The following is a 19,915-nucleotide window of genomic DNA, read 5'->3' as shown; positions in this document are numbered from 1 at the left end:
TTTAAGGATAATGAGGTACCAACTTTTATTAATTGTCATAAACGTATTTTTAGAAGGATACAGTTTGCTTTTGGTCAATTTTTTTTCTTTTTTTTTTTTATTAAATCATAGCTGCGTACATTGATATAATCATGGGGCATCATTCACTAGCTTCGCAGACCGTTTACCAAGTTTCACCTATACCCTTGTAAGAAGGTCAAACAATTTTAAAAATTCAGAAAATTATAGTTAAATCCAAGATTCAAATTGAAGACTCAATACCATTCACAATAGCTACAAAGAAAATAAAATACTTAGGAATATACTTAACCAAAGAGCTGAAAGAGTTCTGCAAGGGGAACTGCAAACATTGAGGTAAAAAATTGCAAAGAACACAAACAAATGGAAAGATAATCATGCTCATAGATGGGCAGAATCAACATTGTTAAAATGTCCATATCACCCAAAGTGATTTACAGATACACTGCAACCCCATCCAAATACCAGTGTCATAATTCTATGCTTCATTTGGAAACAGAAAAGAGCCCAAGTATCCAGAATAATCTTAAGCAAAAGGAACAAATCAGGAGATATTGCAGTACCAGAAATCAAACTATACTACAAGCTATAGTAGCCGAAACAGTGTGGTATTGGTACAGAGGTACAGGAATAGAGTTATAGACCAGTGGAACAGAGTAGAAAACACAGATCGAAAACCTGCGGCCAGCTGATCTTTGACAAAACACACCACATTGCACACAGGGGAAGTGAAGCCCTATTCCATAAATGGTGCTGGGAAAACTGGATAGCCATATGTGGAAGATGGAAGCAGACTCCTACCTCTCACCACTTACAAAAATTAACTCAAATTGACTAAAAGACTTACCCATGAGACATGAAACCATAGGAATTCTAGAGGAAAATGTAGAAAAAAATCTCTATCTATGAGCCTAGACAAAGAATTTATGACTAAGACCTCAATGGCAATTTCAGCAATAGCAGAAATAAAGGAGATTTGATTAAACCAAAAACATACTACAGAGCTAAGGATATAGCTATGAAAAAATAGAAAGTAGACAGGCTACAGAATAGAAGAAAATATTCAGAAGCTATATATCTGATAAAGCGCTAATACACAGAATCTACAAGGAATTCAAATGAATAAGCAACAACAACAACAACAAAAAACAACCCTATTAAAAAGTGGGCAAGAGACATGAACAGAATCTTTTCAAGAGAAGAGAAACGGCCAAAAAACATGAAAAAAGACAATGTCACTAATCATCAGGGAAATGTAAATTAAAACCACAGTGAGGTATCTCCTTGCCCCTCTTAAAATGGCTTTTATTAAAAGGTCTAAAAACACCAGATGGTGTAAATGCAGATTAAAATGGAACTCTTCTAACACTACTGGTGGGAATGCAAATTAGTACAACTTCTAGGGAAAATAGTCTGGAGATGCCTCAGTGGACTAAAAAGAGACCTACCCTACCATTCAATCCAGAAATCTCACTACTGGGTATCTACCCAAAGGAAAAGAAGTCATTTTATCAAAAAGACACCTGCACTTGAATGTTTATTGCACCGTAATTCACAATTGCAAAGATGTGGAATCAGCCAAAGTGCCCATCAATTCATGAGTAGATTAATCAAATGTGGTGTCTGTATACCATAGAGTACTACTCAGCCATGGGATAGGATGAATTAATGTCTTTGCAATGATTTGTTTACAGACTGTTATCATAAGTGATGGACATAGTATGTTAAGAATGGAAAAACAAGCACCACATCTATTTGCTATTAAACTAGAACTAACTGATGACTGCCCCATGTGCAGAGGAATGTACAACTTAATGGGGATTAAGCAGGGGTGATGGGGAAGGAGGCATGGGCAAAAACCTACCTAACGGGTGCGGTGAAACTATCTGGTGATGGGCACACTTACAGCTGTGACTCAAGCATCACAAAAGGTTTCCATGTAACTGAAAATATATGTACCCTGTTAATACTTTGAAACAAAACAAAAAGCAGCATTTTCCCCAAAGTTTTGAAACATACTAGTTAATTTTACTGTGGCCCTTGTCAAAATTATCCTGCAGATAATGAGATTGTCACCGTAGATGTCTCTTGGCCTTTCACAATAGGAAAGAAGAAACTTAGCAGGAGAACACTATTTGAGCAATTTTGCTTTATTCAAAGTAGTCTAAAATGTGTGAGATCAGGTAATCATTATATTGTTATTATTTTTTTCCTACAAGTCCTGAGCCAATCTGTTTTCAGTTAAAGTAATGACCACAGAAGTCAAATACAGATGATTCTGCTCCATAAATATGGTTTGCTCCCCGTTGCTTGATTTCCTAAGTGTTAACTCCTTTTTTCCAGTACCATTTGTTGTATATGGAGTGAGACAGTGTGAGAGTGTTTGCCATGTCTAGAGATCACCCAATTTAAAAGGATATATTTTCAAAATAAACACTTGCATTATTTTTATGTCTAATATTTCTAGACGTATTACAATTGTTCCTGTATTGAGAAGAAAACAAAACTAGCATCTGCTGCAGAGAGTTTAGCTTCTGAAGCTGAAGCTGGGAGGTGTGCGACTCGGTGTGCAAACCTGCCTGTGTTTCTTGGCATTTTCCTTGTTACCGTCATCTTTACATTTATGGCTGGTACTCCCACGACTGTGTCCATCCTAAGGTGTGTATGATGTTGTGAAGTTGGCATTCCCTGAGGCAGCATGTTGCATGGGAAGAAAATGGACTCAAGCTAATGTGGGATTTATGTTATTGGTTCAGCCCTTCCAGGATCATCAATTCTGTGGCACTGAATAAACTACCTCATAGAATCCCAGATATATGAGATTTATGAGACTATGTATGTGAATGTGTCTTGACGTTGCCTACCTGGCATATGTACTTGATGTTGGTTTCTCTCCTTCCTTCAGGAAGCTTCAGTGGTGAGCTGGGGATGTGTCAGTTTTTCTTTTTTTATTAAATCATAGCTGTGTACATCCATATGATCATGGGACACCATACACTTGTTTCATAGAACATTTGACACATTTTCATCTCATTAGTTGACATAGCCCTCCTGGCATTTTCCTAGTTACTTTGCCAAGACATCAGTTTTATCTGAGTACACGTATCACAGGGACAAAATACACTACACAGATGCAGAATCAGAATGATGCTGACACTATTATACCTTACACATTAGGTACCGTGATAGTAAATCTTCCTGTAAACACTGCTATTGATACCAGGCTGGCTACACCCTGGCCGTTTGCCTGTGGTTTGAGCTTTCAGTTCTTCTCCTTTCTTCTATACCACTTTACGAAAATATTTTCTACCTGTCCTGCTTCCATATCTGTCCTGACAAACTCGCTTTTAACATTTCCAGTTTTTGTTCCTTAATATTCATGCGCCAGATTTTCACATTTTTTGAAGAAAGGAAAGTTTAGTGATTCTTTCTAAAAACATTGAATGGTTAACATTATACTATATGGAAATCAAAGGTATTTAGAAAAGAGAGAAAATGATTTTTAAAAATTCTTTTAAAATGGGGCAGTGCCTGGGGCTCAGTGAGTAGGGCGCTGGCCCCATATGCCGAGGGTGGTGGGTTCAAACCCAGCCCCAGCTAAACTGCAACAAAAAATAGCCAGGCGTTGTGGCGGGCGCCTGTAGTCCCAGCTACTCAGGAGGCTGAGGCAAGAGAATCGCTTAAGCCCAGGAGTTGGAGGTTGCTGTGAGCTGTGTGAGGCCACGGCACTCTACCGAGGGCCATAAAGTGAAACTCTGTCTCTACAAAAAAAAAAAAAAGAAAATTCTTTTAAAATTATATAAATCATCTTTCAACTATTGATTTATTTTTAGCTGATACCTTTTATCTCTCATATATCTGTCCTGCGTGCCAATGTTATGTCTCAATTTATTTAATGGTAATTACCTAAATAATTATTGTTGAAATCAGATTGAGCTTCTGCAATTCTTTTGTCATGTACCAAATTTGTACCCTGATCCTATAGGTATGAGCTTGGTTTCAAGTTAATAGAAGTTGAGTAAGTGTCATATGCTTGCAACTTAAGTGAACAGTGATAGCCAAAAATAAGTATTTTTTTTTTTTTCGTACAAATGCTGGTTTTATTTTTAAAATATTTTCAGCTTTATTCACAAATACACTTTAGTTTTTCTGATATTATTCACAAATGAAAATTATATTTATTTAAAGTACAGAATGTAATGTTCTGATATATTTATGCACATATACACACACATTATGAGGTAATAACTACAGTCAAGCTAATATACATGTCCATTCCCTCACATCGTTACCATTTGTGTATGTGTGTGGTGAGAACATTTAAGGTCTGTTCCTTAAGGAAATTTGAAGTACATGGAGGAATCTTAACCACAGTTGTCATGCTGTACACGAGACGCTGGCTCAAGTTAATTCCACACACTTGGACCAACATTTCCCCACGTCGAGACCCTGGCAACCACCGTGCTAGTTTGTACTTCTTTGAGTTTGACTTTTTAAGAATTCACATATGAATGAGGTTGTGCAGTATTTGTCTTTCTGCACCTGCTTATTTCATTTAGCATAATGTCCTCCAGGTCCATCCACATGGTCACAATGACAACGGGGACAATTACAAGGGTAAATTAAATAGAATTGTAGACCACATTTTTGTTGCCCACTTGTGCGTTGATCCACATCTTAGTGTGAATGATGCTGCAATGAACACAGGAGTCAGATGACTCTCTGTAGACTGACTTGATTTCCTCTGGCTGTCTGCTCTGAGGTGGGATTGCTCTGTTACATGGGATCACTAAGCTTCTCCCCTAATAACTGTACCAATTTACATCACAGCCAGTGGTGTCCATGGCTCCCTTCTCTTCATACTGCTGACATTTCTTGCCTTCCGTCTTTTTGATAACAGCCATCCTCACAGGTGTACAGTGATACCTCATTGTGGTTTTGATGTGCATTTCCCCATGATTAGTGATGCTGTTTTTCATGTTCCTCTTGGACATTTGTATGGGTTCCTTGGAGAATTGTCTGTTTAGGTCTTTTGCCCATTATTTAACTTGATTATTCATTTCCTTGCCATTGAGTTGTTTTAGTTCCCATATATTTGAATATTAATTTCTTATCAGATGTATGGTCTGCAAATATTTTCTCCCATTCTAGGTGGTCTTTTTGTTCTGTTCTTTCTTATTTTTTGCAGTTTTTGGCCAGGGCCAGGTTTGAACCCACCACTTCCGGCATACGGGGCTGGTGCCCTACTCCTTTGAGCCACAGGTGCCACCATGTTCTGTTGTTTCTTTCACTGCACATAAGCTTTTCACTTTGATGAATCACCTTTGTCTATTTTTGCTTTTGTTACCTATACTTTGGTGTCGTATCCAAAAAATTGCTTGGACCAATGTCAAAAAGCTTTTTTCAGGCAGTGCCTGTGACTCAAAGGAGTAGGGTGCCAGCCCCATATACGGGAGGTGGTGGGTTCAAACGTGGCCCCAGCCAAAAACTGCCAAAAAAAAAAACAAAGAAAAGAAAAGAAAGAACAAAAGAAAGAAAGAAAGCATTTTTCATATATTTTCTTCTAGAATTTTTACAGTTTTAAGTTATATATTTATTTCATCTATTTTGAATTGATCTTTGTATATAGTCTAAGGGAAGAGTCCATTTTTATTTTTTTGTGTGTAGATATCCACTTTCTCAACATCACTCATGAAGAAATTGTTCTTTCTCTAGTGTGTGTTCTTAACACCCCGTCAAAGATCGACTGGCTGTAAATATGTGGGTCTATGTTGGGTATCTCTATTCTTTTCCATTGGTCTATGTTTGTTTTTATGCCAGAATTGCAAGGTGCGATTAGTGTAGATTTGAGTACAGTCAGGCATTGCTTAATGACAGGGATACATTCTGAAAAATGCATCATTAGGAAATTTTGCCCTGCGAACATCATGGAGTTATGTACACAGACCCAGATGGTACAGCCTCCTGCACACCTATGCTAAGTGGCACAGGCTATTGTTTCTGGGCTACAAACCTCCCAGCATGTCACCCGACCAAATATAGGAGGCAATTGTAACACAAGGGCAAGTGTTCGTCCATCTAAACATAGAAGTGCTGTAGTAAAAATATAGCATAAACAGTATAAAAGGTCCACCTGTGTAGGGCACTTACAATGAATGGACTTACAGAGCTGGAGGTTGCTCTGCGTGAGGTGGGTGGATGTGAAGTTCTAGGATGTTATACACTGATGCTGTGGACTTTATAAACACTGTACACTTAAGCTGCACTACATTTATTTTTAAAAATGTCCTTCTTCAATAATAAATTAACCTTAGCTCCCTTTTTTTACTTTATGAATATTATTTTTTACCTTTTCTTTAGTACTACCACTTATCTTTAAAAACACATTGTCTGACTTAAAAAATGTTTTTTCTTCATAACCTTATTGTATAAGCTTTTAAGTATTTAAAAGTTAATTTAATTTATTATTATTTTACTTTTAAAAGGTTTTTTTTTTTGAAAACAAAATAAAAGACTAAGGCACAAACACACACCCCCCCAAGCTGCCAGGGCGTCAGGATCTTTGAGGTCACGATCTTTCCCCTCCACGCCCTACTGGGAAATCTTCCGAGGCAGTAACGTGTAGAGCCGGCATCTCTTGTGGTGATGGGACAACTCCTGAAGGACCTGCCTGGCGTTCTTTTACAGTTCATCTTGTAATAGGTAGAGGTGTACAGTCTAAAGCAATGATAAAGCATAGTACAGTGAATACAGGAGCCGGTGGTCTGGCCATTTCACCCCTGCTAAGGGCTGCATGCTGTACATAGTTGCATGGCTGCCCTTTCACACCACTGAGGGCACATTGGTCATTTGTAGCAGCATCACCCCAAGCACTCGAGTGATATGCTGCACTGTGACTCATGACAGCTGCAGAGTCACAGGGCAAAAGGACTTTTTCAGCCCATTTATAATCTTAGGAAACTGCTGTCATAGATACAGTCCGTTTGTAGCCAAAACGTTATGTGGTAAGGACTGTGTAGTTTGAAATCATATTCATGAGGCACATGTATTGTTTTCTTGGTTTCTTTCTTGTGTATGTTGCTGTTTGGAAATGCAACTGATTTTCTGTATTATGATTTCATATCCTGACACTTAAAAAAATGCATTTGTTTGTTCTAACATTTTTTTGGTGTCATCTGTAGGGTTTCCACATATATGATTTTATCATCTACAAAGAGATCATTTTACTTATTTCTTTCTAATCTGAATACCTTTTATTTATTTTTCTTGCCTAATTGCGCTGGCCTACAGTGCTGTGTTGAGCGGATGTGAGAGTGGACGTCTCTGTCCTGTCCCTGATCTCAGAGGAAAGGCAGTCAGGTGTCCACCACTGAGTGTGTGGTTAGCTGTGAGTTTGTATATATGGCCTTTATGATACAGAGATACATTCCTTCTATACATAATCTTTGAGAGTTTTTAATAAAAATTTTTGGTTAATGAATGTCTTTTCGCTTTGTATTTGTTAAAATTCACAGAGGCCAGTGTCTTTTGTGGTGTTATTTGACTCTTTTAGTTCAGGTAACTTTTCAGAAGGTTAAACCATTTATATGCTCTTATAAATAATTTGTTTTTTTATGTACATAACATGTAATACTAAGCAGGTACAAATGTGAACTTGCTCAAGGGATGAATATACTATATCACCATTTTTGTTTCATATATATTTGCATTTCCAGGTGTGTTAATCACAGGCAGCGGTCTCTGGCATTGGGAATTCAGTTTATGTTGCTTCGATTATTTGGTATGCCGTTTTTCTTAATTCGTTGATAACTGTTGCTGCATTTTGGTTCATACATGTTATTGGTTTATTCGTTTATGTTGTGTGCCAAGCAAGTAATTAAAGTATAGTGGAAGAGAAATGTTGAAGAAAGCTGTTTTCCAGTGTTTGAGATGTGCTTTTATTTATTTATTTATTTTTTTTGTAGAGACAGAGTCTCACTTTCTGGCCCTCGGTAGAGTGCTGTGGCGTCACACAGCTCACAGCAACCTCCAACTCCTGGGCTTAAGCGATTCTCTTGCCTCAGCCTCCCGAGTAGCTGGGACTACAGGCGCCCCCCACAATGCCTGGCTATTTTTTGGTTTGCAGTTCAGCCAGGGCCGGGTTTGAACCCGCCACCCTCAGAATATGGGGCCGGAGCCTTACCGACAGAGCCACAGGCGCCGCCCGAGATGTGCTTTTATTTACAGATAATAAGAAAGCAGTGAGTTTACTTTTCACTTGCCTGAGTGGGAACCTATTGATCTCAATTCTGTTGCAAATGTAGCCTTAAAAGGTGTATCATATTTATTTGCAACATAAAATATTATCATTAACACATAATTCCCTTTATCTCCATTTGTGACACTACTGTGTTATATAAGCAATGAAAAATAATGCCAGAATTTTTCAGTGGCATAAATATTGTGGCTAGTTAAGAACTATTAGAAGAAGAAACTTAGAGAATTTTATAAAGCCCCAGATAATAGGAAGAATAATAAGAAAGAGAGAAACATAACAGATATAATGTTAAGATAATTTATTAAAATGCTAACAAAAAGCTGGAATATTAGAGATGACTTTGTCCAACTTCCCCATTTTCTTGAATGAATAGATTAGTGCCCCAAGGGGTGTATGGTCCTGCCCATTATTACACAATTACTGGTGGAAATGAGCCTGGAACATGACACCTAACTCTAATCAAATGCTCTTTTGATTTTGACTCTTACATGTCGTGAAAGGACAGACTAGATACAGCTGAAATCTATCTAAGAAATACCACCTTAAATAACGTCTTTTATTTGTAGTAATTGGAAGTTTGTAAACTTTGTGAATGTTTCGTATCTGGTTGCGTCATGGGGATGACGGTGTGCATGTACAAATAGTGACAATCTTACAAATGTTAGTGTGAAAAACCACGCGTGTGTGTGCCTGTGTGCGTACACATTCACACTGCAATGCACACACACCCCTACACGCCCAGCTAGGTATATGCTCATGCTCACACGTGTCCACATAACACAGATGCTGTAGTTTAGCAGACTTATTTGGGTTTCAAGAATAATTTATTTTGACTTTATAAGAACATTGTAGCTAATTTCAAAGGCACATTCATTCATTGTATTAGAAAAACAATGAATTAAAATATTTATTTAATTACATGTTAAACCAGTGTATGTTAGAGATTTCTTTTAAAATGTTTTTTGAGTTGATTAGAAATACATACTAATTACATATAATTCTTAAAATTTTTATGCCTGTTCATTGGACTTGCCAATGAATTAATTTGCATGTGAACTTATTAATAGCAGTTTTTAGTGAATGAAATCTATCGATGACCATACATATAAAATTCTGTAATTATAACATGAGCATGGTGGCTCAGGCTTGTAATCCCAGCACTTTGGGAGTCTGAATCAGGAAAATCACTTGAGACTAGGCATTTAAGACCAGCTTAGGGAACACAATAAGATCTCATCTGTACACAAACACACACATAAATAAATAATAATAAATAAATAAATATGCATTACAAATTATAATCTTCACTCATGTTTATTTCGCCTAATTCTTCTAGGCACAATACCTGGACCAATTATATTTGGCCTCACGATAGACAGCACGTGTATTCTGTGGGATGTGAATGAATGTGGGATTAAAGGAGCCTGCTGGATTTATGATAACATCAAGATGGCCCACATGCTAGTAGCCATATGTAAGTGGTGATTTCTTGGTAACTTTAGAGTAAACCGATGATGCCGCCAAAAGCCTTCTTGGTCACATAGGTCACACTTGTTTTGGAATGTTCAGTTCACGTTGTTGAACCGTCATGTGATTATTTACCATAACTGTCATAAGAAGCTTGTAATGCGGTCTGCATGGCTCAGTGTTAAACAGGAGAGAATAAGATACTAGCTTTTATTACATCATACATTTTGTATTTTTTAAACAACTTCTCTCAGAATGTTTTGAAAAGTATACCTCAAAGTTCAAATAGAACGCTGAGAAAGTCTCTGGAATGATTGCCATCAGGGTGTCTGGGCTCTGGGACATGCGTCGAGCTGAACTAGAGAAGTATCCTTTTCCTCTAAGGCATGTTGTGAGAAACCTCTGTATGGTTTAGAAAGGTAGCTATGACATGTAACCCTTTTTGCCTTTTGCTGTTTTATGGTCTTAGTTAAACAATATGTGGAAGTTAAGGTGAGATTTAGGAATTAGAACAATGCATAGTTTGTGCTAGTAAGATAAAATTTCAAATTTCAAAAACATCCTAAGAAGTTAAAATATTTAAAAATAAAGAAATCCTGACTATATATATTCACCGATACATACATATATATACATATATACTCTGGGGTTTTCACGGCTTTTATTTGACACATGTATTCAGTTAGGCTTTATTATTCTTACAGCATTTAAACCCAGAGTATACCGTCTGAATTTACAAGGACGGAGTAACAGACTACCCACTGAAGAAATAAATATATAAATTCAAAAAACAATGGGAGACTAAATATTGGCTAGAAAAGACAAAATGAATCATCCCATCACTTTTCCTATTGTTAAAACCATTTTTATTAATGTGTTTATGTTTTAAACTTAGTCACTTCATTTGTACTTTTGGGCCAACACGCACACATAATGAATTTCTCCTTGTTCTACTCAGTGATGAAGGTGAATGTTTCCCCCCAAAAAACAAATACACTTTTCATTTTTCAAAAACAAAGATTATACCAGTTGTACCTATGTAAGTAATTTCCCTTGAATCTGACACTGGTTAGATCAATGAGCATTCTTGTTTTTCAAATATACATTTAAAATAAAATACTAATGATTAGCAAAAATAAACCAGCTGTTATGGAAACTACACTGTGGGGCCACATTTACTTCTGTCAGCATTCATGAAATGCTTATAGGGTAGCTGGACCGAGTTTCACTTCACATAACTGAGCTCAAAATCAGAATTTTGGAAAATAAATAAAAGCTTGTAAAGTACATCTTAATATTTCATATTTTTGGCTCATAACAATAAGTAGATCTGGTTAAGTACTAAATAAGCTTTCTCCTAAGAATAAGCTTTCTCCAAAGAACTCAAGTAGATTTTATTTTCTTAACTATTTTCCAACCTGGACATGAAAATCTTGCATGTTATTATTCAGGTTTAAAGATGATGTAAGCTCATTTCCTTTGTCATAGACTTTTGTTGCTCAGATTTTTATGGATGTGGTATCCTGTTATATTTATAAATTGAATATGGGCTTATTTAATCCTATGCAATACTTATTTTACGAGAATATGCAATCACAACAATCAATAGGATAATTATTACTGTACATTATTATTGTTTGGAAAGAAAATAAATGCTGGTTTGTTGAATTTTATACAAATGTTTTATTTTTCTCCCTAATGTTTTAAAAATTTAAAACATATAACTGTAATGCTCATGTAATTCTTCCCTTTAATGTAGTGAGTTTGTGTTCACGAAGAATTTCTCAGCATGCACGATTAATTTCTTTTTATATTCAGGTGTCATTTGCAAAATTATCACCATTTTCTTCAATGGGTTTGCAATCTTTCTGTATAAACCACCACCACCAGGCACAGATGTGTCATTTGAAAGCCAGAGTGCAGTTGTGACGACGGTTTCAGCACAATCGGATCTCAACAAAGGAGGAAAAGAAGGGTAAAGACAAAGAGACGATTTTAAAAATTCACCTCCGTTTCCAAGAACGTTCTTTGCCATGGCAGCATTATTTACCCAATAGAAACAATAATATTTTAAAAATATGTTTTATAATCAAAGGGATTTTTATACATGTGTGGACGCATTTGTTTTTTTAATACGAGATTCAGACCCGTGCCTTCAAAGACCACCAAAAGCCTCACCACACACACACAGGGGCACATACACACACGCACACACGCACACACAGACACACTTATTTCCCATTGTCTAATAAGAAAAAGAACTAACCATTAGTTTAAAGTTTACATTTTAGAAAACAATGATGATTCCTATCCCTTCTACAACTTGTTTCATTTTAATTTTTCATGCCAGGAGTTTATGTAGGAAATTTATGGTATAAAAATGTAATCACATTTATGTGATGATTTCTGGGAATTATTATTGAAAGCCTATGAATTTAAACCATCTTTATCATATAATTTGTTTTGAAATTTGCAGACGCTAATCTGGCTTTTCCTTATTAAAACAAGCTACTAAACTATTAGAATATAGATTAGTCATCTTCTTTGTGTCTGAGTATATAGTGAATAGAAATATCAGCATTGTGAACACTGGAGACCCACAAGGGAGCAGGGTGGGAGGGGCAAGGATGAAAATTCCTTGGGGGTGCCGTACGTGCTCCTAGGGTGCATCAAAGGCAGACTTCACCCTATATAGGACATGCATGTGATGGAATTCAACTTATATCCTCAAATCTATTAAAACAGAAAGTAAAATAAAATAAAACCATCTATTTAAATAATTACACATATTTTATTGGTCCTACTGAGGGGATATAATGCTTTAATTACCTTTCTTGTGTTAAATGATCTTTGCTTTGGTTGTTTGAGTTAACTCCTATTATTTTTATTTTATGTTTGATGCAATTCGATATGATTGTATTTATTTAGGATATTTATACACAAAATAATAGAGATATGTGAAAACAAAGAAGTATCAATATTGTATACACATATTTTCACCTTAACCCAAGAATTCCAGGAGGTAATGTGTCGATATTGTTGATATTAACACTTAACTTTTATGAGTCTGTGATAGTATTATTCAATTACATATATTTCAGAGGAAAGTACCAGCTTCAGTAAAGAAAAGTGCCAATGAGATATGAAAAGATTTTTTAATGAAGTATTGACAAATACTTACATAGTTAATACTTTAGTTTTTATTATTATAAAAGCCAACCACCTACTACATTAATTGTGGTACCTAAAATAGTGTTTGGCATGTAATACATCTATTACTGTTGTTGGATTAGAACATTAAACCTTACTCTTTAACTGAAGCATTTATTTGATAGTTGAAAGTATTTCTCAATCCTGACAACTTTATAACTTCACTCTTTTTTTCTGAGGTCAGATTTACCCCACCTTAGCTTAGAATATGGAGAATCTAGATGCATAAATGTCAACAAAAATAACTTGTATCATGGTTAAAATTTTACTGATTAGTGTGCTGAAGTTCAAGGCTGGACATGATTACATTTGAAATTTGTATTAAATAGAAGTTAATAAGGTCCATTATCAGGTTTCTCCTATTGGCTTTCCCCTAGGTTAGTTTTTTACAGTGTTTCATATATGCTGTGATCGAGATAATATAAGCTTCAAGTAAGGACCTGCCAGTGGAAACCAGGATCAGAAACACTAAAAATTATCAGCATTTAAGAGACCATGTTTTGAGGTAATCTATGGCCAACGATGATTCCAGAACCTAGTGCTAATTATAAAGTGAAATTCAAGGAAAGGGAACAAGTTAGGAGTTAGTGGAGAAGCACACTTGGTGTTAGACGGAAGGAGCCGGGGTCAGGAAACAGAGAGGGAGAGAGAGAGAGACCTCCTTAAACTGGAAATGTACGTACAACTACCAGAGATTGAAGGCAGGTAGGAACCAAAAAGCCGGGTTTGGGGCAAACAGGAAATTGATAGCAACCAAAGGGACTGGGCAAGTAGGACACATTATATATATATATATATAGATAGATAGATAGATAGAGATATATTTATTATTATTCACCTGAGGTTTACTTTTTTAAATGCTAATTTCTGTTGGAGCCAAGGCAGAAAGAATGTTTGGGCCTCTGTGTTCTGTGTGGAGGCAGGGAATAGAGTGGAAGAATTTCATGGCTCTCAAATCATGGGGGGCAAATTCTGGGGAGCTCACTAAAGAGACATGAGGGAGGAGACAGCAGGTGCACAGACCAGGGCTACTTAGTTTAGAGAAAAGGGAAAAATCACCCCATGCATAGGAAGTCTGATAAACAGGTTATAGTAGTGGCGGTCACGAAGATTTCTAATTGCCAAGGCCTGCACTGTGTTCAGTGTACCTTTTAAAGCAAATCGTAGACGTGAAAATAATTTTGGCCCTTAGAGTCAAGCTCTTCTGTTTATAACACAAATATTCAGAAAGAATACCTCCTTTTGTGACAATGGTCCAGACACTACCGTAACTTAGCACAGTCATTTTTACTTTGTAATCCACTTTGATCATATAAGTTGACAAGGTTCTTGTAGAACAAGTTCATAATATGTATTTTTCACAATTTATAATAATTTATAAGTAAGCTTAATTTATAAGTCGTCCTGTTGTGATTTTGTACATAAATGGGAATATGACTTAAACCTTTTTAACATTTAGATTTTCTCATTTGTAGAGAATACAAATGTAAAACTCTTATACTTGGAGAGAATTGTATGCGATTGACTTTACTATGTAAATGTAAATACAATTTTAGACTATTTTCTTTAAGATTTCCTTTACTGTAAACAATTATACAAAATATGTGTATATACAATATATACCTTTTATTAAATGAGAATATTTATTCTAGATTGTTTTACGTGTTTGACTTTATGAAATGACACAGGTTTTGAAATTTGCCTCATGTCTGTTTATGAATGCAAATACATTTTAAGGATGGGATGGGAGATCCATGTCCTTTTGAGTTAGGTGAATGGAAGTTAATCTAGTGATTTCTAGTATCTCTTAAGATGTATTCAATTAGATATAAATCACATTTATTATGAAATATATCTTAGGAAAATTTTTTCACATAATAGTTCATAAGTATGAAGGACTGAAAAATGATTTATATGAGTAGGATACATTGTATAGTTTTATAATTTTCATCCACCAATTTGGCATCTCTTGATGATTCTTGCATGCGCTTAGTATGGGTTTTGTCTGAGGTGATTTTCTATTTCTACTGCATTTTTTAACATGTATTAATTGGAATTTGTCAAATAGTTTTCCATCAGGACATTGGCAGCACCCTAAGGCTGTCTTTTTTTTTGCTATTTGAAGCACCCACGTTGTGACTGGAGCACATCCTTGTTGTCCAGGACCACGACATGTGCCGGGGTCCTCTTGTCCTGGTTCCTGTCCTCAATGAATGGCATCTGGAAGCCACGATTTGCATGTCCACGTGTCTACTTCTGTGTTTCTCTGGAGTTCATATTAATCTTCCTTTTCCTTTCTTGTAAATCCTTTCCCTAAGACTGAGAAACCTGCCCGCAGTATTCATAGCACCTTATTTGTCCAGCATTGGACTGTGAGAGTTTATTGTGGATGTTGCAGGTTACTACAAATTTAGTGTCCTAAAGAAATACTCATTTCTATCTCATGGGTGTGTCAGTCGGAAGTCCGGGCACCCTGTGGTTCACCTGCTTCCCTGTTCCCAGGTCTTAAAAGTTGAAATCAAATTGTTGTTTCTGCCTTCAGCTCTGAGGCTTTGGATGAATTCGCTCTCCAGCTCACTCATTCAGTTTTCTGGGCAACTTTAGTGCCGGGCAGAGGGAGCCAAGGCCCCTGTTCGGTGCTGGACAGCATGTGGGAGCTGTCCTGTGCCTTAGACACCTCTCACGGTTTCCAGCTCCTGCGCTCTCCGCGCTTCTCCCATCCGCAAAACCAGCAATAGCAAGTCAGCTCCTCACCAGCTGGGTCCCTCTGACTTCTCCGGCTCCTGGTTCCTGCTCTGTCGCCTGCTGCGTCTTTATGTCGCCACCTACATGGAATTCTCAGCCTTTAAGAGCTCGTGTGATTAGATTGGGCGGTCCTAGATAACTCCCTGCTTTCGGGCCTGTAATCTTAATTACGTCGGCAACGCCTGTTTACCGCGGGGTCTAGGTAAGCGTTTCATTGAACAGGTCAGGGGATGCGAGTGTTGGGCTTCTTCAGAGTCCCATCGGTCACACTGATACGCCACAATCAGTCTCCGAATCACTGCCTCATACACCGCGAGCACCTGACTGCCTGGGCAGAACCTCTGGGGTTGGTAGTAGTGACTTCACCGAAGTCACTAAATCCTCAAGTGAGATCAGGCAGCAAACCTAAACAGTGAGGTCAAAACCATCACTCTGGGCCTCGGAAAATCAACAAGGGCATATAACAAACCAGGAAATATCTAGGAAATAAAGCCATGAAAGCCTGGGAAAGAAAAGTGCGTGTCTCTGAGGCTTTAATCTGGGGGAGGCTCCCTTTCCTTTCCCAGCTCCATCATCATAGTTGTGCCACTTGTTTTGAAAAAGGCAGAACTCTCTGAGAAATGGCTAATGCTGTATTGAAGAGTTAGCGATTATCACATCTCTAGAAGGCCCAGCAGGCCCAGCAATATTTGTGTCTTTTTAAACAATCATTGATTTGTATGTTTAAGTTTTACTACATACAATTTCCCCCCCGAAAAGTCAGCTTCAAAAGAAAGGATGATAGTGGAAACAGGGTTAGAAAGTTAACCATTGAGGGGTTCCTCCAAGTTGAACAGGAATCCCTCAGGGAATCTCAGGAGGAATGAAGATGTCTGTAAGAGAGGTCAGCCTTTCCTTTCTAGCTGGACGTTTGTGGGGTGCAGCCCCCTGGATGGGAGTGTGTACCCTGACATGCCGAGGCGGGTAACAGGACACAGAGATGGGGTCCTGGCGTAAGTCTGGAGCCACGACTCAAACAGAAGGAGTCTGAAGGGAACAGCTGCACTCGTGACTCGAGGGGACATCTGCGAGTGAGAGTTTCCCAGGCAGTGAGGTACCTGGAAGCCCCCTGTGCTGGGCTGGTGGAACCCTGGCCCTGCAGTCCCTCCATCAAGGTCCCACCACAGTCAGGGACAAAATGGGGTAGGTCTGTGGGGGAGGCAGCTCAGGAGATCATGAGCCTGTCTGGAAATCAGCCCATCCAGAGGTCAACGTGAACCTACAACAGCTCCTCAAACAGGAAGCAGCTCCTAAGGGCCTTCCACGAGGAGAGCACAGAGCTCAGCCAGCATCAGCAAGAGACCGCACAGGCCCTGGGGGCACAAGTTTCCAGCTCCCCTCCTGTTCCTGTCTTCCCCGGTGCCAAGGACACAGAGGCAAAAGGGACTAGTGAGGCACCTGCCCTCCTTCCCTTAGTGCAGGCGTCCTCAAACTGTTTTTTACTTCAAAATAAGATATGCGCAGTGTGCATAGGAATTTGTTCATAGTTTTTTTTTTTTTTTTAAACTATAGTCCAGCCCTCCAATAGTCTGAGGGACAGTGAATTGGCCCCCTGTTTAAAAAGTTTGAGGACACCTGCCTTAGTGGGATTCTCTCCACAATCACACAATCAGGTCTAATTGGAGGCTCAAGAAACGGGATGCCTTGCTAATACCTAGGATGAGCATATACCCTGTTTTCCCGAAAATAAGACATCCTCCGAAAATAAGACCTACTTACAGGAAAGATAAGATGTCCCCTGAAAATAAGACCTAGCGTATCTTTGGGAGCACACCTTAAAATAAGACACTGTCTTATTTTCGGGGAAACAGGGTAGCTATGGAACTTAAGAATGTTGCCAGGAGGGTGGAAAAAGTCGGTTCTGCAGAACATATTTGAAGGTAGCAAGGGGTAAAAATAAGGCCTCCTAAGACCTCACTTTTTCCAGTTACTTTACTGTCTTTGGATCCACATTTTACTTATTCAGAAGGAATAATTATGATTTTACTACAATTCTCCCTCTCAAACTATGCAAAAGTATCTATTCCTTATCTTTCAAAATTCATTAACTAGCGTTTGGGTTGAGGAGTTGGCAACTATTGCTACAATTAAGGTCACCCGTGGAACTTCCAAAACTAAAACTTTGGAGAATTCAGGCACAGTTCCCACTCAGGACCTATATTAATTTTATAAAAGGAGTTTCATTGAGTAATATGCTGGATGTGTTCATGTTATGTACTCACTATGCCACTATTTATTGTTTCACATGTGAAATAACCAAAGCCTAAGAAGATTAAGTTGTCAAATCCGCAAAGCTAATGTCAGATTTTAAACTTGAACCCAGGACCTATGGTCCAAATATACACTTTTTCATTAGTGTATACTGGGGTGAACTTCTTAGATTAAAAGAACACAATTCACAACTTTTACTTATAGGTATTGTATCTTTTAATGTCTGAAAATTATATTTTATCAAGTAAATTAAGCAATTTTAAAGCAGTGGACATAAAAATGTGACAGTCTCAAGGTAAAAAACTTTTTTTTCCCTTTTTTAAATTAAATCATAGCTGTGTACATTAATGCAAACAGGGGTACAATGTACTGGTTTTATATACAATTTGAAATATTTTCATAGAACTGGTCAACATAGTCTTCATGGCATTTTCTTAGTTATTGTGTTCAGACATTTATATTCTGCATTTAGTAAGGTTCACCTGTACCCTTCTAAGATGCACCCTAGGTGTGGTCCCACCAATTACTCTCACTTCACCCATCCTCCCCTCTCCCCTCCCCTCCCTCTTCCCCTTTCCCTGAATTCTTGGGCTATAATTAGTTTCATAGTAGGGCTGAGTACATTGGATACTTTTTCTTCCATTCTTGAGATACTTTCCTAAGAAGAATATGTTCCGGCTCCATCCATGTAAACATGAAAGAGGTGAAGTCTCCATCTTTCTTTAAGGCTGCATAATATTCCATGGTGTACATATACCACAATTTATTGATCCATTCGTGGGTCGATGGGCACTTGGGCTTCTTCCATGACTTATCAATTATGAATTGGGCTGCAATAAATATTCTGGTACAAATATCTTTGTTATAATGTGATTTTTGGTCTCCTAGGTATATACCTAGTAGAGGAACTATAGGATCGAATGGCAGGTCTATTTTTATATCTCTAAGTGTTCTCCAAACATCTTTCCAAAAGGACTGTATTAGTTTGCATTCCCACCAGCAATGTAGAAGTGTTCCCTTTTCTCCATCTCCAGTTTGAAATTTCCCATATCACTATCCCCCCCCCCCTTTTTTTTGGCCGGGTTTGAACCCACCACCTCCGGTATGCAGGGCTGGCGTCGCACTCCTTTGAGCCACAGGCTGCCCAAGGTAAAAAACTTTTAAAGTTAAATCCTTTCGTGGCCTTTCCAGGCTTGTAATTTACATTTTTACCAGCAGGTGGCAGTGTTGTTTTACTACCGCAATAAGATGCTCTGTTTTCTGAACCTTTTTTCTGCTCTTGATGGAGGAGCGTTTCTGGACATTCTGTAAAAATTTCATTTGTATTTTCTCATTTTCATTGTTCCTATTCTTCTACTAATTTTGATAGAATTCTCATTGTATGCCAGTGGGAAGATGTCCAATTAGAAGAAGTAGTAACTAATGAACATTATTTTGTGGCTGTAGCTTTCCCTATTTTGACCTTTTTCTAGGTTAGAAATAGCCTGACATATATTTCTCATTTCATGGGTTTCTCCACAGATATGCACCAAGAGTAAATTTTTTTACACTATTCTAGAATTCATTTTAAGATGACAAATAACTATTTAAACTATCATCCACTTAAAAAATTGGTCCTTGAAAAGCACAGAAAAAATAACCAAAAAAAATAAATTTAGAAATTTTGACCAGATTTTCTTTCTTCTGGTAAGCATGAATTCCATACATACTAAAAATATTAACATTTTCACTGTCGGTACTAGCATCTCCTCCCATGAACCAATGACTATTTCAAAGGAAACTTTTAAGAAGTAAACGGAGACCATGAACGATACTCTGATACTTATGGTACAAGGATCACTATGAAAGTTTGGGGATTCACGAAAGTTAAGAATGTAAAGTCATTTGGGTTACTATATTTTCTCAAAATAATTGCTGCAACATTCTATGCACTTTTCCCTTCTTGTAACCATTTCTGAAAACACATTT

General features: G+C 37.5%; 1 protein-coding gene across 1 annotated transcript in view; it reads left to right on the top strand.

Moving 5' to 3' along the window:
- SLCO4C1 (solute carrier organic anion transporter family member 4C1) overlaps positions 1–14,620 on the top strand; it is a 65,723-nt gene extending 51,103 nt beyond the window's left edge. Inside the window, exons 11-14 of the mRNA XM_053567440.1 lie at positions 2,486–2,676; positions 7,734–7,798; positions 9,612–9,749; positions 11,561–14,620. Of these exons, the coding sequence (XP_053423415.1) occupies positions 2,486–2,676; positions 7,734–7,798; positions 9,612–9,749; positions 11,561–11,721 (555 nt within the window). The 3' untranslated portion in view covers positions 11,722–14,620. The remainder of the gene's footprint in view (positions 1–2,485; positions 2,677–7,733; positions 7,799–9,611; positions 9,750–11,560) is intronic.
- Positions 14,621–19,915: the final 5,295 nt, after the last annotated feature.

The sequence above is a fragment of the Nycticebus coucang genome, chromosome 17 (genome assembly GCF_027406575.1).
Source record: "Nycticebus coucang isolate mNycCou1 chromosome 17, mNycCou1.pri, whole genome shotgun sequence".
NCBI lineage: Eukaryota > Metazoa > Chordata > Mammalia > Primates > Lorisidae > Nycticebus > Nycticebus coucang.
The sequence above is the reverse complement of the archived record's forward strand: the minus strand, read 5'-3'. Positions and strand labels throughout refer to the sequence as shown.